Below are 24,086 nucleotides of genomic sequence, written 5' to 3'. Positions count from 1 at the left end.
GCATCGATACATTATTTTAGGAAAGAACCCAAACTTCCAGCCATCACAACCAAGAACAAAACAACGAAATTTGGATACGAAAAAATAGCGTGAAGAGTGTGAACGCTTCGTGAGAAACATGTGCTATGCATCTTAAGACACGTATGCACCCAGCGTTGGGCAGAATATTTTCTTTTAAGCGTGGCCCCTCATGGGTGACAGATGCTTAAGATGCCAAAGATGCCTACATGCCGTCCTTCAAGCCTGGATCAGCGTCTTTATTTTCGCTTGAACGGATAGACTGTGGGGAAACCTTAGCAGAAACTGAGCGTTCTTTTGCACGCACCGACAGCTCTACCAGACCAGTACATAATCAAATGTTATTCACGCTTAGATTATGTTTTTTTTTGAAGGGGGCAGGTGGGTTAGCAAGGACCTAGAACTAGCGAATGCTGTAGATTCAGATGAGTTTTCGGTTTTATTCCTGCCCAGGCACGGCATGTAATGCGAAGTTGAGCAACCCAGATAGGACGATACCTGCATACGGGCATCCTCCTCTGCAGGCAATACAGAACGCGCCGTTAGGAAAGTAAGTCAGATGTATAGCCGAATACGTTAATACGATTAGCATTCTTGGGGAACTTCTCCCCCTTTGTTTGTCCGTATCTAACCTCTTTCACATATCCAGTGACAGAAGTTCTCTCTACTAGCTTGGGCCACTAGGTATGCGCTGACAACTACGTTGCGGAGCAGACAACATGGGTCAGTATAGGTACGTGCCCGAACACAGAACTTCGGCACTGCGTATGTGATATCAGTATGTGCCCTATCTTTGCCGATCCCCCCAGAATGGATGTGCCAACGTGACACAAGAGGTATGTAGCCTTAAATGACAAAGCAATATCAGCCCATCCGCATGGAGCGCCGCCATGGGAGCCCGTGTACCGCAGCCAGGAGCCCGTGGCTGCGGTACACGCCTCACACATGACTCCGCTGCACGTGCCTCGTTCGGTGAGCCCTCTTGCCGTCTACCTGTATCAACCAAAGAATTTGCTTACCGCTCAGGAGCTTGAAGAACGCAAGCGCCGCGGTGCGAAAGCCGTCCGCCGCCGCTGTGCGGTGGAGCCGGCGGAGGCCCACGACGCTCGCTCTTGGCAAATGGGCGTGACCAACCACCAACTACGCGTCACTGAAACGGACAAAAAGATAGATCTCAATAATTATCATAACATGAAAACATATCATGGACAATTACACATCAACGAAAAAAAATTTAGTCCATTAAGGCTACCAATCATTTCTAAAGGATGGATGCGCCGCCAATATTTTTGATGGAGCTCGGTAGAGTCGGAAAATTGTGCTGGTCGGTATGCAGGAGGCCACTTCGACTAATTGTTGCAAGGGTATGTAAAAAAAGCCCATAATATAAGTTGTTATGGTTCTTATGGTATCTTATGGTTACAAATATTTATGAGATGGGCAGAGACTTCCAGATGGAGCAATTGCTGGTCTAGCCTGTCAGGTTAACTCCTCCTGTAGCAACTTCATCATGCACTACTAGGTACCGCGCAAAAAATCGACAAAGTTGGGAACGCTTTTCTTTGGCTGTCTTTCCTCGTTCATCCAATTACGTGCGTTGTTGAGTTACGCTACATGAGCTGCCTATTATGAGTACTTCTTGTTGGGATAGTTGGTGATACAGTGCTACAATAGACAGACGTAAACTGTCACAAAAAAAAAAGAGAGACAAGAAGAGCGCTCGTCTTATCCGTCCTCCTCTGTGAATGTGTGTCAATTGCGCCCTATTACGTTGCTGCGTATTATGTTCTGACACGCCAGTGACGTTGAAACAGCTAGAGCAACCAAAATTAGCAAAGTTTCTTTCTTCTCTGCGCCAAAACTCGTTCTAGCTTGTGGTATGGACGCGACCACCTTACGCCAACTGACGTCAGTAAAGTTAAAATTCAAGTAGTGCTGTTTCGGGGAACTATGGGGCACTCATTGTGCTGATGCGTAAATCTTGAGGAAATGGCGAGCCAAAAGAGACAAGTCACAGCTTATTCCGAGCTCTTTTTAGGAAATCTACTTCAGTGAGTAAACAGGAAGTCTCATATCGTGGTAAACGCTCGTTTCTTTTCCTATGAACACAAATACTAAGAACACAAGCATTGTCTTTCAAACTAACTTGTGCACCAGTTCGCTGAGTTTCGCACACATAAAAACACAGGAGTAGCGGGCATGTCTGACGTCTCCTAACACACTTTTAACGACGTTTATTATACCTAAAGGCAAACTTCCGTGATAAAGAAAACTAAAACCCCCGCACCACCACCACCAACAACGTAATAATAATGTTCCACACCCTAAAGAGCTGCTGGAAACTACACATGAGTACAGGTGTAGTTCCGGATGCCAAGACTTCCGAAAAGTGCATAGATGTGGATGCGCACTTTCAGGACCCTTAGGGGCTTCTTTCAAATTCAGACACTTCAAGTATGTTTTAACCACAACAATAATTATTTCGTTTTCATTGTTTAGTTTTTATAACCATATTATCGTGCAATTTTCATGGCTCATAATGTCTTAGCGAGTAATTTATAGCAGTGAAATGGTTCAGCAAGCAGAACATGTTTTCAACATTTCCACCTCATCCCCCAAATAAATTTATCTGGATATTCATCCTAGATGTGCTCTCGATGAACAGGACAAGCATGTGCTTTTGTATAATTCTTTCATGGCACCTCTCCTCCTTTCTCATTATTCAAACCCCCTCCTCCTCTATCGTTCTTTTGCCAGGGAGTTGTGCCACTGTTACACGCTTTGCCGATAGGCATTTACCGGTTTCGAGAGAGAGGCGGCTTGTGTGTACGTTTCATCCTTAGCTTCTTGTTATGAAGTTTAAGTCTGTATACTGGAGTTTGTGCGAAAAAACTCCATAATTATAGGCCTTTATGAGGAAATTTTCTAAATTATAGGTCTGTATAAAGTGAGAATTGATATCGCTCCATTCAGTTCCTCTAATGTAATCTAAACCTCACTCACTGCCGATCCTGGTGAAGTTTGCATAGCGCTGTTCGGACCACTCGCAAAGCACTAGAAAGAAAAATAATTAGAATAATATTGTTAACTCGCATCGACCCTAATTTCTATGCGGAACATTGCGGCAGGCTTCAAATCCATTCTCTAATTTCTTAAGAAAATATAACGCATGGACGTGTTAGCATTTCATTTCATTTTTTGATTAACTCTCCTTCTGCACAGCATCAGGTGGGCGAGAAATAACGGATGTTTCCCGCTTACAAAACATACAAGATAATAAAGCAGCTTTTCGAACGCCATTTCTACGCAACAAAAATGTTTGGTGGCGCAAGCATCTTGTTCCAGCGCGAAAGTAATTGCGCTCTCCATATGGTATATTCCTGACGCACTTCAATTAAGCTTTACCGACCAACACTCAATACCACTCAGTAAGGACTCAGCAGGATTCCAGTGTGCCGACAGTGAACTTCGTAGAGAACAGAAGACACTTCCTTAGGTTTGAGATACTTGCGTTAGTACGTTTCCGTTTACACCCCCACGGACGAGCTTGTGCTTCAGCTCGTTTTCTCTCACGCCTAATTCTCCGATCTAGGAACAATTCGTCTCGGATCACATTTTATGCTACTACTTACGGCTTCTCTTACGGTGACTCTCTTTAGACTGAAGTTGGCAGTGAACTTTCAGTTCCGCTCTTGCCTCCCTTTGTTGCGTGTTTTGTATTGGTTGGGGCATTTTTAGTTAACTATTCAAAGCCATTACGCTCTGCGTTTCTCTTGGTCTTTTCGGATGTTCGTTGTGGACTATTCCGTTAATTTATTCTACACGCTATCGGGTGTATTTATTTCCTTACGTGCTAACCAGCTGGCATCACATTTCGGTACGCACAATTTAGTTTTTTTTTACTTGCTTTCAATTTTGCGTCATTGATTTTAAGTGGTACTAGGGACGTAATTTCTTTCTCTCTGGAGCTTTGCACAATTATTCATAAAGTTTCCATTCGCGCTCTAATCAGCGCTCTAATTATGAGCGCTCTAATCAGCGAATGAGTACAAATCTACCGCGCAATTTTAAGATCTCACGCTAGGAAGCAAGATAGACCTAAAGTGTTGCGCTTGTAACTCTTCTGAAGTCAGATTAAAAGTTCAGGTCGACTGTTACTCTTTTAACACAAGCTACGCTGATATACTCATAGAGCAGATTTACTCCGTCTGTAGCGCTCTTACTACTGCAGACGGTGCGCAGCAACCGAAAGTGCAGACTGTGCGCAAAGTGGCAGTCGTCTTCCAAAATGTTTTTGTGTGCGATAATCTCTCCAATAAAGCCTTGTTTTCGTTCTCAAAACGCTTGACAGAATTACACGTACTAGGCGGGTAGCGTTTTAGCCCGCCGTCTACGCTCTAGCGTCGAAATGCTGCGACATTCTTCTTCTTCTTTCTGGGTTTTTACGTGCCAAAACCAGTTCTGATTATGAGGCACGCTATATTGGAGGGCTCCGGATTAATTTTGACCACCTGGGGCTCTTTAACGTGCACTATAACGCATGCATAGGGACGTTTTTTTTTTTCATTTCGCCTCCATCGAAATGCGGCTGACGCGGCCGGGATTCGATCCCGCGATCTCGTGCTCAGTAGCTGCGGCACGCAGTACGTTTTTGCGGCGTGGTCGTGCACCGCATAGTTGAAAAACTGTAGATAGCTTAACTGATTTAGCCGTAAAGACACAGCCTGGCTTTAAAGCGAAGCTTGTTCGCGAACCATCCCGGACTTTCCTGACCCTGGCTACTACCTGCTGGTGCTGTTGCTCGTGCTTTCTCGCCGAATAGCTGACACTCGGCTGCGGGATGGCGGCGCCATCTAGGAGCGATGGCTAATTCTGCTTTGCCTGCAGCCGCGGAAGATAGAGGAGGCTAGCCGGCCTGCGCATGCAGGTTGTTGGCCGCTGGTGGAGAGGGTGAGGGGTCGTGGAGCGGAGAGCCGCGATGAGCCGGGACAGAGGGCACCGTAGGAGATGGCCTCACGTTGCGCATGCGTTGCGCCACCTTGCTACCGCGTGGACGGTTGCATCTGCGCCTCCAAGGGGAGGTCGGGTACCCCAAACAAATGGTGCAGAAAGCCAGCTTGCCTCCTTTAACTCCTGTCACACTGCTTGCGTTCAAAGGTGCATTGCATTGCAGAGCTTCTCGTTCGGGGCATCCTTGAGCCAGATGAGAAGGTGCGCGTGAACGCGGCCTCGTAAGTTTCGTTCTATATAGATTCCAACAAGGCACGTTGGATCTGCTGCATTTTTTCACAGGATATATTATAGAAGAAGAAGGTTTTTCAGTGTTCTGGTCAGTTTTCCGAAGGGAGCGTTATCTGCGTTATCAGATCATTCTCTTCTGCAGAAGAAGAACTTTGGCATGCCTCACAGTGTCGTAATCTATATATGCTTAACTGAACGAAAACAGCTGCTGTTTTTGTCCGTGGCTGTGACGCTCTTTTGCTCAGGACGAGGTTGTGGGTTCAATTCGGGGCCGGGTTTGTAAGAGAGAAACAAAGAGGAAAAGGTAGGGCGGCTAACCAAGGACATGACCGGCTGACTACCCTACATGTGGGGAGGGGGAAAGGGGAAGAATAGATAAGGAGAGAAAGGAAACATAATAGAGTAAGTCATTCGCAGTCAGTCGCAGAAGGATCTCCGCTGTCACAAGCTTTCGTACAATCCAGTATTCTTTATGAAGTGCAGAAGTGCTTTTGTGGCTTTTTGCATACAAGAATGCATAGGCCATGGTCCAAGGAGCTTTTCTTGCGAGAGTGCTCTGTTACCTAACAGGTTGAGTTCAGAGTACGTCATTGAGTGTGAAAGGATGTGCAGTGACACAGAAAGTACCCTAGAGTCTCATCGCGCCGGCAAAAATTGCACGCCGTACTATTAGTCATCCCTATTAGGAACGAATAGGCATTGGTAAAGGCGACGCCCAATAACATGTGACAGAGTAAATTTGTTTCGCGACGGCAGAGTCCATGTGGTAGGCAAAGTCGCGAGAGTGCCAGTGTGAGCTCGGTGAAACCCGGTGAATTCCATCGTAGAAGTGTCATGTGGCGAGCAAGTGATTTAAATTGCCACGCAGCATCCATTCTTGAGAGTGGTATAGGTACCTGCTGATGCTTTTGATGAACCGAGCGCACAACTTCATCTGCGCTGTCGTTGCGGACCATTCCGAAATGGCTCGGCAACCTTTGAAATACAACGCAGTGTCCTTTCTCGAGCGCGTGATAATGAGCGTACCTTATTTCGTACGGTAGCTGCTCGTCTAACCCATGACGTAGGGCAAACTGCAGAATTTGTAGGCCTGCTTTAGAATCACAGAAAATGGATTTGGTGGTTGCTGGAGCGCGTAATTGAATGCCCCTTTAAGAGCCGCAAGTTCTGCTGTAAGATATTCATAGGGGTGGTATATGCAAAAATATTGGTTATTTGGTAACCAACCCAACCCAACCCAACCCAAATCAAATCAAATCAAATCAATCCCGAACTTCATATTTGTAAGTATCTCAAGTAACACAGAATATTTAGCGCTACATGTAAACGTTGTGCGTTAATTATTTAGAGACCGGAAGCTTAGGTACTGAAACATGCTGCTTTAAGCGCCTTAGAGGTACTAAAGCTGTCATTTATAACATATATAGGCACCAAATATTATTCTTTAGTCCATGTACAGGCTCAGTTAATAAGAATTTACGCAGCGCATCTGAGGTTTATTTACGATTTTCGAAGAAACACAGCCCACTAAACCCAAGATTTTTGAAATTTGTTTTATCTTCTCAATAAACCCGAGTGAGAGAAGTTGAGTAGGTTACAAGAATTATCTGAAATCTATAGTGAAACTGGGCACCACCGGAAAAGTTGGGAAAGGAGTGATTAACACGGTCCATCCCAAGATGTTTGGGTTTCATGTTGTCTGTTTCTTCACCGAGTATTTTTATTCAGAAAAAAAAAAGCGCAATATCCACCAACGTTAGGAGCACGTGCTTTTACTTCAGAACGTATAATGATAGAATACTCTCTGGAATCACAGAATGTTCGCCGGTCAGAACCTTTGACACTTCTTTCAGTACAGAAAACTAGGATATTTTTGTCTGAGACAGACTGAAGTTTGGAACTTCATCCATCAGCAACCGGCGATTCCCGGCGATAGCTGCTATGGACACTGGCAGCGGCGGTGGACACCATCCCCAGTCGAAACGGCTGTTAGAATGAGCCCATAACAGCGTACGCTGTAAAATGCTTTGAAAGCTTGCCCAAAAAATCGCTTCGTGGTTTGCAGCATGCTTGAAAGAGCGCAGCGTTCGTATATTTAAAGTATACTTTAGTATACCACTGAATATTACATTTTTTCCCGTAGAAACGCCTCTGTTACCGTTGATGTCATGAGAAATGACTTGTAAATTTTATATTTAACTAGCCGTTGGCTACGCATATTGGTCTACCAGTAGTATATATAGAGTAACGATTCCAATGCCATCCTAATAGCTGGAAACAGTTCACCCCAAAACCGCTACCGGAATAATGCATAGCGCCAGTTGCAACTGCCTGTACTTGTTAAAAACTACTATGGAACAATTTTATGCTACCTGTTTTATCCTTCGAAAATGAAAGACCTGCCCTCTGCACCCCTCTAACGCTTTACTGACGAGTGTTGCCTAATGGCAACATACCGGACATTTGCTTTCTTGCTGAGTTTGGGCACTGAGTACAAAGTTTACAGATAAATGTCTTCGGCCAGCACTGAATGAGATGTATAGCAAGTGCCATTTGTTGGTTTAGAGCAGGAACACAAGATGAGGGAGCAGTAGTCTGGCACGTGACTCGCTTTTTTGAAAGCATGGTCAGAGACGACAGACTGCTGCAAGGTTTCCGACTGCAGTGGTGTGACACACGAGATATACAGCAAACGAAATGTACACCTATGGTTCGCATATGACGAGATCTATCTTTACAATTTTCTAAAGAAGCCATAAGTGGCACCCTCTTCCAGTTTTCTTCCTGGCGTTTCAGCCCCATTGATGAAAAAGTTTCAGCAAATTATTTTTTTCTTCTCGTTGACTATGCTATTTTTGATGTGTGTTGCACAATAAGATAACATATAAACATTATTTTCTGGTATGCCTTTGTGCTGCCATGAAAGGGCTAAACAAGCTAGACAGCGGATCTCTCTCCATGAAAAAAAGTCTTGGGAGCACGCTCTCGCATATCACAGGGGTGGAAGACCAGAAGAGCGCTGCGGTGATTGCAGTAGGCAAACCAACTGAGCAATTGTCTGTGGCACCGCGATAACAATTTCATTAGTCGGCGACTCCAGTGCACATCAACTTTTCACTTTCTCACCTCTTAAACCTTGCCCATCCTTTCTCCTTCCTCCACCGAAGGGTAACCAATCGGTCTCAACCCTGCTTAACCTCCTTGTCTTTCATTTATCTTGATCTCACTCGAAGTACTGAACTTCTGCGAGAAGAAAATAGAGGTACTTATCTAAGGTGCTGAGAGAAAGATTAATCTCCGTTTCCATGCACTTATGTCCTCAATGCAAATTGGTCAGAACAGTAGCATAGTCTCCAAAGTTATTCACTATCCTGCTAGTACAAAATGCGAGGAAAAGTAGCAGTGATTCGAGTAGGCAAATCCTTCACACCGCAGCAGAGTGCGTGCAGGCACGCGACCGAATATATATGCATCAAAGGCAGCAGAGCAAAGGCAACAAAGGCGAAATACTACATCGACCTTTGTTTTGCACAGCGAGCCACCTGTAACATTTATTCTTTTCAGCAGAAGGCAAAGTGATTTCTCCACAACATCCCCCCTCCCATTCGCCTTTACTTTTCCCCCTTCTCCCTTTTAAGCCACAGGAATACCATCATGCACTTCAGCAGCCCTGTTCATGCATTCAGCAAGAAGCGTGTTTTCCCAATCTCCGTTTTCTCCACCAGTGCACTAAAGCGGCGGCGATACGCCAGACAAAAGCTCTCCTGCCTGTAGTAGAACATAGCCGCAACTCTGAACCATGGCGTACCTGCTGCGGGCACCGATAAAAAGGGAAGCGCTTCCTTCCCGCGTCGCCTCCCAGATGAGCTCGCGTTTCCTTCCTGAGTGGCGCTTTCTATTGTTTTTACAGTTTGATATTTATTCTTCAGCGTGCACTCCCAAACTAGGGTAAGAAGTTGCGCGAGAAAAGCGAGTCCCTTATGGTTTCCGCAATCGTCTTTCCGTAATGGAAATTCTGGCTTTGTCGGCGCACTGCTGCAGAACGCGGTTTCTCGACCTGCAGTTTGGCCCAAGCTGGTCAGACCATCTGACCGGGAACGAACGCAGAAAAGGATTGGCATACGAAATCACGCACACTTCATTGAATTCTTCTGCCTCAACCGATGTCTTCCGGCTTAATGCAATGGCCGAAGAAAGTGATTGAAAAGCAAGTCTAAGCCACGAGGAAGCGAAAGTCTGGGTTGATGTTCGAAGGGGAAAATGTCTTCCAGTATTATAACCTGCAGGACTGAGTGTAGGTTTTTTTTTTGTTTTACAAAACCACAATGCATGTGTTGTCGACACTATTTACACTTCCGCCACTGTGAGGCGTGTTTGTGTTTGTGTACACGCGTACACGCGTGCAGAGGCGTCCACTTTAGATAACTGCTGTTCGCTGCATGGATTTAAACATAGCCTCACCTTAGCTGGACAAGCATGTAAAACATAGATCGTGCAATATGAGGAATATATATACATCTACATACATTAAGCAAATTGCCTACCATCGCCACAACGGTAGATACGATATATATATATATATATATATATATATATATATATATATACGAGCTTGATTGTTCTAAATGGGAATGTCTGTACTCAAGCTTAATGGTCCCACTCATGAATCGGAACGTTCACCGCACCAACTTAGACTGAGCAAGCCTTTAACCGATCGCATAACAGCTTGGAGTCTGGGAGGAAGACAAACACAATAAAAGCAAATAATGATGGTTACCACTGCACCAGTAAAAAAAAATTTAGAAATGATCTCATAAGATAGAGAGTTTCTAGTAACTAACATTAAGACAAGCGCAAGTATGCTATCTTCAGACATATATCAATAAAATGAAAGAAAAATTAAACCTTCTTGAAGCTTCATGCGACAGTCATGTGGAACAAAAAATTTTAAATGTTGATATCATGGGCAAGATTATTAAATAATGACAACCTGGGAAAGTAGGCCACTGATAGGCCGGCGGTGCCAAAGTTCAAGAGTAGAACGTCATAAAGAAAGACAGACAGAAAGGAAAAATATCATAGGAATAACACATGACATCAACCACGCATAGCCTGGATACGTGTCAATATGTACAATCACAAAGTTAGTTTAAACTCCCAAGCTATTGAAACTTTATAACCTTGCGGGAAAGGGTTAATTAGTGACAGAGAACACCAAGTCCAAGATGCGTTTCTTGAATTTCGGGCCTACACCGTATATCTGCTACGTCTGTGGAATTTCTAGATTCCAAAGAATATTCGTTGGCTTCACACAGTTGTAACTAGCAAGATATCGAGCCTGTCAGTACACTTTCCTATTGAACACAGATTATAGAAGCCATTCGGTGCCATTGTCCGTCCTTCGACTGTCAACGGCATGCTCCACTTGTTACTCTCAGCCGCTTAAACGACAGGACCGTTCTTGATATCCGTCGCTGAAGCGTAAAGCTATTCGCTCACTATAATGCAGTTCTTGAATTGCGCCAGCCCGAGTGACCGTTTATAATCTTTCTGTGCATCCTCCCGCGTGCACGCTGTGTTCCCTCTCTCCCTGTGTTCCTCTTTCTATTATTGCATTTCTTTACCACCAGTGTAGGGCAGTAAACCGGGCGCGTCCGTCATCGCACCAGAAAACGAAGGAAGGCCTCAGAATTTCTTTTTACGCTGTTTCTTTTACAGTGGAGCTGGTAAGTTCTAGTTCCCCCAGGATCGTGTCCGCGCAGTCACAGGCCTGTGCGGCACACGCAGCACAGTCACAGCGTAAGCTGGTGGAGCGGCTCAAGAGCAGCTGCAATTTGGACACCACGCACAACAGGGTCTTCGCGGCCGTCTGTTCGTCTCGTTTTGACGAGAACGATCTGAACTGTCCGCCCGGCGTCGACAGCGAGCTGCGGCTTGTAATGCTCTCTGCACAGCAGTCTGCTGAGCCCGATAAAACCTTACAACTGCAACTTACATGTCGGGCACGCTGCGTTTGCAGGCACCTTCACTAGATGGCGCCACCATACCGGCGGAGGCTCGGCAGCTCGGGCAGCTCGGGATCGCAGTTGACTGCGCGCCTCGTCTGAATCGCATCTCGTCGTCTGCGCCTGCGCACTCTGCGCTTGCAGGCGCCTTACCTGGATGGCACCACCGTACTGGCGGAGGCTCGGGTTGTCTGCCCTTGCGCGCTCGGGAGCGTTTTAGAACATTTTCCCACTGCCCGATAGCAAGCGCTTGCATGGCTCAGTGGTAGAGTATCTGGCTCCCACAAAGCGGGCGCGGGTTTGATCCCGGCGGGAATTGGGTACTTTTTTCGCATTTCCGGCGATAGCTGTTATGGCGGCGTACACAGCCGGCGGCGGCACTATCGCGAACCGAAACGGCTATTGGAATGAGCCCATAACAGCTTACGCTGTAAAAAAAAATTAAAAAAAAAATAAAAAAAAAACTATCATCAGGTTTGGCTCGAGCGTCGTCGTCATCTTCCCAGCTGGCTCGTTGGCGCCCCTCGGTTTGCGCTCGTGCCGTTGGATGCAGCGCCGAGCACGAGCGCGTGCTCGGCATGCGTTCGTGCCACTGCTCGCGCGTCCGTCGTCGTCTGCTTCCACAGCTGGCTGCGTTGCCGCTAATCATTCCAGCGTAGAATTTCACTTTTCAGTCTTCGTAATGGAGAGGCCACGTTTACGGGGGTATGAGCCATTGCTTAAGGGGGTATGAACCATTCATGAGCAATTGACGACGGGTCCTAACGCGCTTGAGCAACGCCGCCGTGAACGCGCTCGATAAAGGGCTCGTCGTCGACGTGCCGATCCCAGCCTGAGGGCTTCCGAAGCTCAGAGAAGAGCCACGGACCCCGAGTCGAGGGAGCGCGATGTTGAGGCCAAACGTCAGCGTCGTCTTGCCCTACGGGAACCCGAAAACAGTGGTGCACGCCTCGGCAACGCTAGCGCCAACTTCCCCGGTGCGACGGCCAGGTTTCAACGCGAGTTCCTCAACCGGAACGTTCATGATAGACACGTTCGGTTGGGTGATGCCCAACGACTATACGCCCATTCTCATCGAGGGGGCAATATTCACTACAGCAGACCCACCACAGTCACAGATTCGCTAGCTTGCATCTTCACAGTAGTGGAAGGGCGCTGAATTTTTATTTCATTCATATTTTTTTCCCTGACGTAATAGGTATTCCATTTTTACTATTTATAGGTACTAAATCTTGTTTGTCTAGATATATTGCTCCCACTCTGGCTCGGGCGATGACGAAGAGGCTTGCAGTATTCCGTAAAACATTATTTTGATGTTCTTTTCTCTCATTGTTTCCTCTCTTTGTTGGAAGTAAAGATCCTGGGATCTTGGCCGAAGAACACTAGCATCAAGAAGGCCATCAAAGTGCTCACGGGCTTCTTGAAGGCAATTATATTATACGAGCGCTTATGGCTATACTTGAGTGAATACTTATCTCAGTGTGTGTGTAATCTGACTGCCCTATTTCAGTCTTATCCTTGCTTTCACCTTTTCACCTTCACCACATTTGGTGTATTGGACCCAATTATGGTAAACTTCATTGTCTTTCTTTGTCTAGTTCTCTCTCGCTGAAAGTGTTTTTGTGCATTTCGTACGTTTAGGCGCCAAGAAATATATGAAAACTTCATAGGTTGAGCTTCTTGTCCTTATGAATTGCAATGTATTCCTTCTCTCTCAATAAAGAATTAGATTAATAAGTGCAGCAAGTTGGGTGGGTTGCTAAGTTGGATAATGAACAGCGCAATTAAGAAAGTCCTCTTAAGTCCCAGTCTTTTTTTTTGTGCGTTTATTATGCGAACGAACAAGACCCAAGGAAATGATCTAAATATCTATGATATCATAAAGAACTGAAGCGGAAACATTAAGATGGCGTCAATACGTGCCTTACTTGTTTGCGACTTTTTCAGCTAACCAAGAGTCCGCGCACGGTAAGATTGAGCGTTTACTTATTTTACGAGGCTGTCTTCCTAAAAGAGCCTGAATATAACAAAACTGAACCTCTTTAGGGACCCTTCGAAAGTCATCGCACCAGGCAAAGAAGGAAGACGTTGTTATTTCCTTTCGTTTCCCTTTTCCATTCATTACTTCTTCTTCAAGTAATTAAGTAGGTATTATGCATTCACTATTATTACGTACTAAATATTGTTTGTATGAATATATTGTTTCCGCCCCAGCTCAGGCCAAGATGAAGTGGCCTGTAATATTTCGGAAACAAAAGAAATAAATCCTTTAGTGCTTTTATACAGCTGTTATTACAACACAAAACTTTTTTTTTTGCGCCGTCGCTAGGTGTAGTCAGTATAAGGTTGATAAATGTTAAAGGAATGACTAGCCATGCGTCACAATTTCCGGCATACGCGATGTTTTCGTGCTGCTTTTGCGTGTACCGAACCCTCATCTGACGGGCACAGCAGCTGTCGAATGCGGGTAATGACAGAACCGACAGAACAATGAAAAGACCTCAAGCGCGATTACTGACTCGAGCGTACAAGTACAATATATGTCAGTCAAATAAGTAACGCATATGGTTCACGTGTACATTTCAGTCGATCCGACCAATAATGCAGCAGTTCTGTTGAGCCACAACATTTTAAAACGCCTGTAGTGCGCATTTAAAATTTAAGAAGAGCGGTGCGTATTCTGCGACGGGCCCGACGTTTTACTCTGGCATCTACAGACTAAAGGTGATTCTTATTTACGACTTTCCTTTTTTGTGTGCTGTTCACAATGCTTTTGCCTCGTCGGTGCATGTTAACGACTCTGAAGTATGTTAAAGCCCTGTTATTTGAAAACTCCTTGGTGCCACTTATTGTAAAGTGTTCTTGAGCGTAATGACCCGTAGCTGTTTAGCCGTTGCTAAGTGGCTGCAGCGAAGAGAATCGGAGTACAGCGTCACGGGTTTATTGGCAGCTTCGTTCCAGTGGAGACGGGATAGCGCTCACGTAACGTAAATGATTGTCCAGGACACTAAACTTGAGCACCTGCTGTGTTCAAATTTAATCAGGATCTTGCCACCAAGTGCTTTCTCGTGGCCAATGTGTTGCTTTTTGACTACTGATAATTGATAATCTATTGATAAATCAACAAATTGTTCAATAAATAAGTCAATCGATCTTCTTAAGCATAATCACTGCCTACTTCTGAGGCTTTAGTTAGCGACATTACCTTCTTTGGTATTAGATATTTACATGCCATTGGATTCACCAGTCCTTCACTACTTTTATTGAAGGTCTCACTTTAACATAACTTCGAAGATAAGAAAGTGACGATGAACTCTTCAAGATTGTGTCTCAATGATATCACCAGGATGATGTTTGGGACAAGAGTTGAACACATTTCACCTTCATACACTATCCATGATATATTCTTTCCGCAAATAAAACATTCATTCCTTCATCCCGCGAAAGAATGTAGACTTGTGGAACAAAGAGTGGACCAACTCAGCTCCGAGTACGTATCTATATGCAATCCGCCGTAGCAAGGCATGCCCTAACTGAACACTTCTCTTGCGCTTCGGTGTTTCAAGTAGTGGCGGAAGTTGCACGAAGATTATTTTGCACGTGAAGTTTCTAAAAAAAAGGAGGAAGGGAATCAAGCCAATTATTGAACTATCATGACGCATTTCTCAGATAACGAACAAGGAATCATACGGGCCCTTCAAGAGAAAGCATGCTGCTTGGACTTATGACAGTGTTGTTGACACGTTGTGGGTTAATTGTAGATAGGTATGCGTGTCTTTAAAAAAAGAAAAAAAAGGAGGTTTTGTAGCGTTGACGAAACTGGCTCTAAGAAAAGACCGGCCAACGTTGCGATCACTGTACTCGAGGCAGGCTCCTCATTCACTGTTTGGTTATTATGCATGTTCTGCGTGCGTACTTAGTGTTCCCCGCGGCAACGATAACGTGCAACGAATAAGTGAATACAAGAAGTGTCCGCTGTGTTTTTCGCCAGCGAGGACCGCCACGTGTACGTTAATATGAACTCTCGAACGCTTGTGAACTGCTCAAAGACAACTGTTTTTGTTGTGCGTATGTGAACTGTAGAACGGATGCCACTATATTATTTTCTATATTTTTTGGTTGACCTTTTTTTCGAGCTCATAAAATAAGAGAAGAGCAGTAGCCGGCGCGGTCTTACAGAATCAAACTCCTTGGATATAGCTACTACTACTACTACTACTACTACTACTACTACTACTACTACTACTACTACTACTACTACTACTACTACTACTACTACTACTACTACTACTACTACTAATAATAATAATAATAATAATAAAAGCGCAAGCTGCTCAGGTCTTCTTGTCATGGCTGTGAGGAACGCCCATTGAAGGAGAAAGTTATGAAATGTGTCACGAAGCACTTTGGGAAGCGTAAGCGTTCTCGACTAGAACGATAGAGCAGCGAGAGGTAGTACAGCCGATCGAGCACCGAAACAAGGTTTATCTCTCTCGTCGTCATTCTCTCTCTCATAGCGACACCCCGACTGCTCCTTATTTTACAGTACAAATGAAAACGTCGCCTCCCCTACCTCCCTCCCGTTCCCCGACGGCCTTTCGCGCGACCGAAGTCGTCGCGTTTGCTCTCCGCCGTGCGATCGCGTTATTCTTCATTGCCACTGAAGTTGTTCGCGAGTTCAATCGCACACTTACTAAGATTCAGCATCACTGACATGTTTTTAATGTTGTTTTTTCTAGCACCCCTGTGGGTTTGTCATCATGAGTACAACTGACGCCCGCAAAAGCTCCAGGTGCCGTTATTTGGTTGAACCGGAATCAGCAGAAGTGTACAACGCTACAATGGGGCCGTTCCTAGAATTCAACGGGCAGTTGATCGACGCCTTTAAGAGCGCGTTCGCTCCCGCTCTAACCGACAATACTGACTCAAGCGGCAACAAACAACGGGCACCGCGGTTCATCGACGTTGGATGCGGTGACGGGAATTTCACCCGTAACTATCTGCTGCCACAATGCTCATCACAGTGTCGGGAACTTGTGGGCGTCGACAAATCGCTCGTGACCCTGGAATACGCGAGTCTCCACCACAGGCACGACAAGATTCGGTATCTGCATCTCGACATCGTTGGAAGTGATGTGGACAAATTTGTGAACGAGCACGGCCTTTTCGGGCGTGTCTACTCCTTCTACTTACTGCACTGGATCAAGGACAGGGCTCGAGCCCTGAGAAACATTGAGAAGCTGATGGCACCGGGAGCGGAATGCTTTATCCTCTTCGAGAATTGCATCCCGTTGTTCGAGATACTCATGACCCTGGCCGAATCACCGCGATGGAAGGAGTACGCAAAGGTGATAATTTACATCGCCTACCAATGAACAAATTAACGAAAAAGACATGAACGAAGACCCCAATTTAAACAACCGCCTAAATTGTTTGATAACAAACTATATAAATTGTTCTGTGTTTACATTTCGTTCTTGTGATACGTTGCCATGTATTTATACATTCCATTTCTATATATTTGCTTTGATATTTGTTTTGTATATCCGCATTTTCGCAATATTCCACTACTATTGTTATATTGTGTCTAATACCACTTCAAGGTACCACATATGCGTTTATTGCTTTCTGCGAATAGGTTCTGCTAGAGAAGGTCCCTGACACAGCTCGCAGCACGGACGTTACTTTCTTGAGGTCCCAACTGCTGAGTACCCTGGAGGAGACGAACCTCAAGCCCCTTGCCTGCGAAGTACTAAACTTGCCAGTACTGAGAACACAGAATCTCGAAGATGCAACAGGTACGCAAACAGATTTGCCAATAAATCTTTGAAACGCTTGACTACTGCTTGCGTGACGTAGGTCAAGAGCTTAATGTAGGGTATCAGATGCAGCACATTATTCACAATTCTGTACACGTTCTGTATGTGCACAATGTTTATTTTTCCCTTTTAATCGCAAAACGACTTCTCTCTAATTCCTTTCGCTTTCGGACATTCGTTTCACATAGATTCCACTTAGTTTGCAAATATCGTCCACTTATTCAGAGGAGCCTACGTGGAACAAGATTGTGACTGTACTGGAGAAAAGCGCAAAGGTGTTAGCATTGCCACTTTGAGGATAAATGTTTCTCAGCGTGTCGCATCAACGTGACTCTTGTTCTAAATGTTTTTTTAGCTCGCATGGTTTCCTACAACCCCATCTACCCACTGATAAACGACGAAGAAAAGGAAGAGCTCTTCCACTCCACAGCTGACATACTCGCTGCGAGAGATCAAGCAATTGCGAAAGGCCGGGCAGAAAATCACCGGTTTACTTGTGTTATCCACGCCTACAAGCCAACATCATAGAAGAGCATCCACGCTTGTTGACGCATCCACGCATTATGAGGTACCCAATGTGGTGAAAATGCGGGCTTGTTGGTACAAGATCTTCAAATGATCTTCCAATGATCTTCAAGGTACCCAAATACTACATACCAAATCTACTACATGATCTTTAAGGTACCAAAATAAAGCATTCGTCTGTTCACTGGGGCTGTTCCATTTAATATTATTCGACATGTACTCTTAAGACAAACACTGGTGCCGCGGTACACGACGAAGTGCTACACTATCGCCCATAAAGATGACGACGTCGGATGACCAAGTGATAAGAAAAAGGCCCTGATAAGGATGGCTGTGAAGAAGATCCGGTGTGTTCGACGGAAGTAGATGCTCTCGAGATCCAACTTTAGTAGCCAGTTTGTTTCAGTAAAAACATTTCCGGACACATGTCGATTTCACATAGAGCCCTGGCTACAATGCCTAATGTGGTTCGATTGTCTATAAGGTGCCGGTAGCCTGGTGATTGGTGCCAAAGTTTTAAATTGATCTACTAGTTAGATTACGGAACATGGGAAATATTACTAGGCAATTTAAGCTTACCTGCCGCCCAGAACTAGAACATATGTTTTAACTGTGCTATAGCTTCGGCAGGTCTCAAAGGCAATCATACAATTTATAAACTCGGCATTTTACGTTCATTCACGCGAAAAATGCTGGGCTTATGTATTTGCCATCTGAATGCGCGGACGAGAATCGATCGCAGTAATTCAGGTACACTAACAAAATTTGTCTTTTCGCGCAGTATATCTTAGCAGGTTTAGAACCCGTGTGATCTCAACAACATGATTTAGCAAATGGGCAGAGTTACTTAAGCCACTGTGGTACCATTAGCGAAACAGCAAAACTCACTCTCTTAAAGAAAGGAAGGTACGTAAACGGAGTTACCACTGTGTCGGCATTTTATATTGGTTGGGTACACGCCGGTGCCAAAGTAAGTTAGCTGGTAAATATTACCGCGATGCAACGGCGCTACTGGAAGAGGGCTATAACGCCAATATTTCTGCATAGTGTTCAACGCAGATTTTCCTATAAAATTTCCTAGAATTTACTATTCTGTGATCTGCAACCATAGGTGGCTGAGCCAGCCTGGGAATGACGAACAGAAGATGAATTTCTCTAAACGACGTCCGTCTGGGCTTTAAACGATTCCGTGACTTTGCAAATTGATCTTCTTCAACTAAATGTTCTGTTAGAAATGCAACGATTCGCAATGTTTAAGCGTCTGCGCATAGTCTTATTACCTTCATGCTCTTAGAAAAATATAATTGCTTAAAAAATTGGGCTAGTAATTTAGGAATTTAGGACTACAAAGGTAGATAAAGTGTAATAAATACAAAACACAAGATGTCTGAAGGCACATGAACGAAGATTACAGAAATTTATCTACTACCGATCATTCCCATGGTATCTGAACAATCGTAGTGCCAGAGTTCCCTCCGGTAGTTTTAGGAAGAAATTGCCAGTTCTTGTCTCGTAAACATTGTAGACGAAGGAACTATTATATTAGGCAGTGCTAAAAGAGAAGTTCATCGGCTGCGAAAGTAATGAAGGGACGGCTTTCTTTTTAAGCAAGAAGTTTAATTGACAGAAATTTTGCTGGAAGCTTACTTAGTGCATACAGAAACTGCCAAACAATGGATGAAAAATCAAACCGACTTCGCACCCATCAAGGCCCCCCCCCCCCCCCCCCCTCCAACTTACGAAGGTGCATGGCTACAAAAAACAAGCATAGCGTTGCGTGAGGTGATTTAACAATTATGAATACGATGTAGGAAAATAAGAGGGCTTACCAATATATATATATATATATATATATATATATATATATATATATATAAACATTTTTAATAGGATCCACGTCGGCAAAATTTCTCATAAGTGCCGTCCGCGATAGGCGTCTCGTTATTCCAACGACGGTAGCTACCACCAATGTCGGCCGCAAAAAATGCCGACCAATGACGAAATATTCTTACACAAGGTAAGTTTTCTGAATGCAGATTCGGGACCGGTATTTACAAGATTTCAATATCGTAAGTATCGCCTGGAATCACCGGATAGCGTCAGAAATTAAAAGTAAATAATGGGGTTTTTACGTGCCAAAACCATGATTTGATTATGAGGCACGCCGCAGTGGGGCACCCCGTAATAATTTAGACCACCTGGGGTTCTTTAATGTGCACCTAAATCTAAGTACACGGGTGTTTTCGCATCTCGCCCCCATCGAAATGCGGCCGCCGTGGCTGGGATTCGATCCCGCGACCTCGTGCGGACAGCATCAGAGTGCTATCCTAAGCGGTGGGTTCTCGAATGCCTGCGGCCAGTGCGAAAATGCTTTTACGTAAGAGAAGTTGTGTAAAATACTTTCGTATCTCTAGTAAATTATAACTTGCATTCTGAAAATCCTCGCAATTGTCGCGGACGGACGGACCGACGGACACACACACACACACACACACACACACACACACACACACACACACACACACACACACACACACACACACACACACACACACACACACACACACACACACACACACACACACACACACACACACACACACACACACACACACACACACACACACACACACACACACACACACACACCAACTTGCTCAGCTGTCCATGCCCTCATACACACAAGCGACACAAATGTTACGTGCAAAAAGAGCACGGTCTCAGACCCTCGAATGAGGCCCGGGGAAGCGCGCTCGAACGAAACAAAGCCAGGATATTGGCGGATACACTACATGTTCTCAATAATTGATTACTGGCCAATCCTATGAACGGCAAATGTACACATGCTAGCCGGAGAAGCGGTTATTTGTGTAGCGCTTGCCGACGTAAATGTTCACCACGAAGACGCTAAGAGGGCTAAAAATAGTTCCTTCCTTAAATCTACTGCTAGCACTGAGCTCTGAATGCCTTCTGTTTAGTAGCTCGTCTAAATCGGCGTTGCACGTATGTAGTGCTAATTAACACGTGACCAAGACGTTTGTATTATCTTCAACGTCTACCATATCAAGATATACACTCGTCAAGGAACCCTACGACGCTTTCGGCCTTTATACTTCCGCACCTATAACTTCGCTTTTATTGTTGCACTAGCTTGATGTAATTGAATCCGTTACTTATGCCCACACTTAGGCCGAGACGCCTGATGTGCTAGCAACGGCCCTCTGATAATTTTTTAAACTCATAAGTGTTCTAACGACAACAAAATGGTACATTCTACCTACGGTAACATGCGCGGCTTCTAGCCCAATTATTCCTGTGTGAAATCTTCAGACGTGTAGAGCATTTTTATTAATGTCTGGTGTACTCCAGTTTGCCCGTTAACGACATCTCGCAGTCCAACGTACGCACATGTTCTTCCTTGAGCACCCTGTAAATGGGATACACGTGTGTCGTATTTGCGTCTTTCTGTTCTATTTAAAGTCACGAGTCTCCCATTGAGCTAGTGAACCGCTTGAAATGTAAAGAAAATGTGCGCACTCAAAGATCGCGCACTTAACAGGCCTTCTTGAGGTTGAGTAACGGTATCGGTCTCGACCCCACCTTTCCCCATCATTAAAACTAATTGGAAACGCGTGGGAAATGGACACATTAATCTTGCGTTTTGTTTGTTCTTCTATTTTTATTACATTTTTTTAGCGTACTTGAGCGCGATTCCGTACATCATTCGGCCTGTAAGAGAAGAATGCAAACAAATCCACTATGAAACTTTCTGTTCTTGCTCCTGAAGCAACTTCAGCGTAGGATACTTCCATTAAATCGGTTAAATTTATTCAGTGTTTTCATGATACGTCAGTATTCTCTTCAGAGAATGGAATATTCACTTTTACGTGAGCTTAATTAATATCCATGCTTCCCCGAGTTTAGTTCCCCTGTGCAGTCTCAAACGTGGCGGATGTTCAGCTGAAGCTCATGCATAGATAGCTCTTCGCAAAGAAAATAGTGTAGCCACAGAAACACGCTCCATTCAAGTCCAAGGTGTAATTTTCAAAATCTATGGCTCTAAAAGTAGTGCAAGCGTTCCATCGTTGGGCGGATAACCACTAGCCGAGTTCTCATTGTCCCGACCCACGATGCTGATCGCGGATCCTGGCCAGCCGGTGTACATTAGGGTTTCGTTTCTCTCGCCTTTCGGTTATTTTTTCTTTGTTGTGATTTCATCCTGTATTGTAGGGTGGCCAACCGGAAACAGCTTTAACCAACACCTTGAGTTTCAGTCGTTGAACAGAGAGAGAGAGAGAGAGAGAACGAAAGGGAAAGAAAGACAAGGAGGTTAGCCAGTGTAAGTACCGGCTGGCTACCCTGTGCTGGGGAAAGGGCTGAAGGGAATAAAAGGTGATCGAACAAACAAATAAAAAATTGAAGTAAGAAAAATTCACACAGTAACGCGACCCTACGCTGAACAGGTGATTGCTTAGACAACCTGAGAAACAATGGCAATGGGTTTTTATATGTTCAGAGCTTACCAGGGACAATGGTATGCCGGATTGAGGAAAAAAATTAAGCGCGCCATGATGTTAAGTCGCTTGTCCTGACGTCAGAAACAAAGAACATCATGAGTTGTGAATACCTATGATATTGTACAGACGCGCCGTACACACAATACCCTCATTTTAAAATATTTAAGGATATCGAGGAACACTGCACTAAAAAAGACAATGTCATCAAATCTTCGCGAAAGAACGGTATTAGTTCCAATATGCGCAGCAGAGCTGTACGTGCATGCCTTGTTCAGCGAGCCGGATGCCGACATGAAACGCCGCCGCAATTGGAACCTGCCCCTTACACTGGAGTAATTAGAAACTCTTCTTTGTTGAAAGAGTTTGGCAAGCTTTGTGTGCGCATACACCAGCAGACTTGCCTTTATTCAACAGTGCAGTGTACAAAAATTTTGGGAGAGCTTGGCAATATGGCACAAGTGTGACATCGAGCCTTGCAAGGAAATACAATAAATCTCGGGGTTAATTGAAAGGCAAGATTATCTTAGTCACCGATTCGTGCAGAAGGCCGAAAGCTGATGTTTAAATGATCGACATGATTCAAAAGTTCATCATGACATTCAATCCAGGATCATTTGTAGCGGTCACATGTATCCTCCGCAACGCAGGTTGTCCACCTGCATGTCGCCTAGGTCTTCTCTGTTCTTACTTCAAATAAATCAGGCGCCGTGATTCATTTTCTCGCAATAACTCCATCTCGATACGCAGCCGAACGAGATTGCATAGACAATTGCTAAACAACGAGAAGCTACGCGCAAAGGGCCAACGAACGAAGTGTCTGAGAACGTCCACCCGCCATCCGAGGGGGCAGGCAGCCATCCATCACGCTCGAGTCGGGGCTTGTCGACGCTGGTAATTACGATATCAAGCGCCCCTTGGTTGCGGTAATGTGCGCAGTCATTTTTTGGTGACTACCGATGACGGCTGTGATTAAGACCACGGATATTACGTGCAGCACAGGGTTATGGATGAAGGGGAGTTGTAGTCGTAATGGATCGCTTTTTCGCGACATCAATTAGAACATTTGGTGATCGATCAAACAAAAAAAATGTAAGCGGCCAAAATGGACATAAAAAAATGTCAGTTTCGCCCTAAGGGCGAAGCAATGAATGCGATAGCAACACAGCAATGTCATACGAAGTAAGGTGAGCGGCTTTGGTAGCAGTATGAATTGTAGTAAACATGAGCTGATTAAGTAAGCAGGTGTGCTGCGGCGTAAGTAGACCGACATGAAGAGAGACTCGATGACCACGAGAAGGCGCGTGTGAAACGGTGGTGTTGATGAGAAGCGCTTCCCGTGGGCAGCGCGTGCGAAGGGACACACCTGTAGCGCTGAACTGCCGATCCGGGCAGCATTGCATGTGTAGCGTGCGTTGGAAAATGTGGCCCGACTATTACTAACTGAATGAACAAGCGTGGTGTGAGCGCGCACAAACAAACATGAATAGATCACACTGAATGACCGCAGACAACGACTGTCAAAACGCTGGCAGCAAGCGCAGGTTCGCGCGGTCTATCGCTTCAACGGAAACTGAGCGGCGAATGCACAGCGCATACAAAGGTCAGAGCGTGTGGAGATAAGAGACGGTGTGGGCGAGCGACGAGCGCGGTTGTTGGCAGAACGGCGACGGCGACGGCGACGGCGACGCCGACGCCGACGGCAGAAATCCGGTTGAAGTGTCCATATAATTGCTATCGCAATAAAACGGGAAAACACTGGCGGGTGGTTGCACTGTTCGCAAGCAGCCAGTATTTTCAGGCCGCTTATTTAGTTATTGGGCCGCTTATTTAGTCACGAACAACGTCATGACGTCAACGAATACCAGTCTCTGCAGTTGGTCATTCCCGGGAACGTCAGACGGTCACCTTGTCAGATGGCCAAAGTGAGCTATATAATAAAAGTTTTTCGCGTGAACTTCATA

General features: G+C 45.0%; 1 protein-coding gene across 1 annotated transcript; it reads left to right on the top strand.

The window, feature by feature from the left end:
• Positions 1-16,009: 16,009 nt before the first annotated feature.
• LOC119457023 (uncharacterized) lies at positions 16,010-17,622 on the top strand. Its single transcript, XM_037718846.2, has 3 exons — positions 16,010-16,612; positions 16,903-17,062; positions 17,439-17,622. Exons 1-3 carry the CDS (start codon positions 16,025-16,027, stop codon positions 17,609-17,611), a joined length of 921 nt encoding a protein of 306 aa, XP_037574774.2. The 5' UTR covers positions 16,010-16,024; the 3' UTR covers positions 17,612-17,622.
• Positions 17,623-24,086: the final 6,464 nt, after the last annotated feature.

This window comes from Dermacentor silvarum, chromosome 6 (assembly GCF_013339745.2).
Source record: "Dermacentor silvarum isolate Dsil-2018 chromosome 6, BIME_Dsil_1.4, whole genome shotgun sequence".
NCBI lineage: Eukaryota > Metazoa > Arthropoda > Arachnida > Ixodida > Ixodidae > Dermacentor > Dermacentor silvarum.
This window is presented reverse-complemented; position numbering and strand designations above follow the sequence as displayed.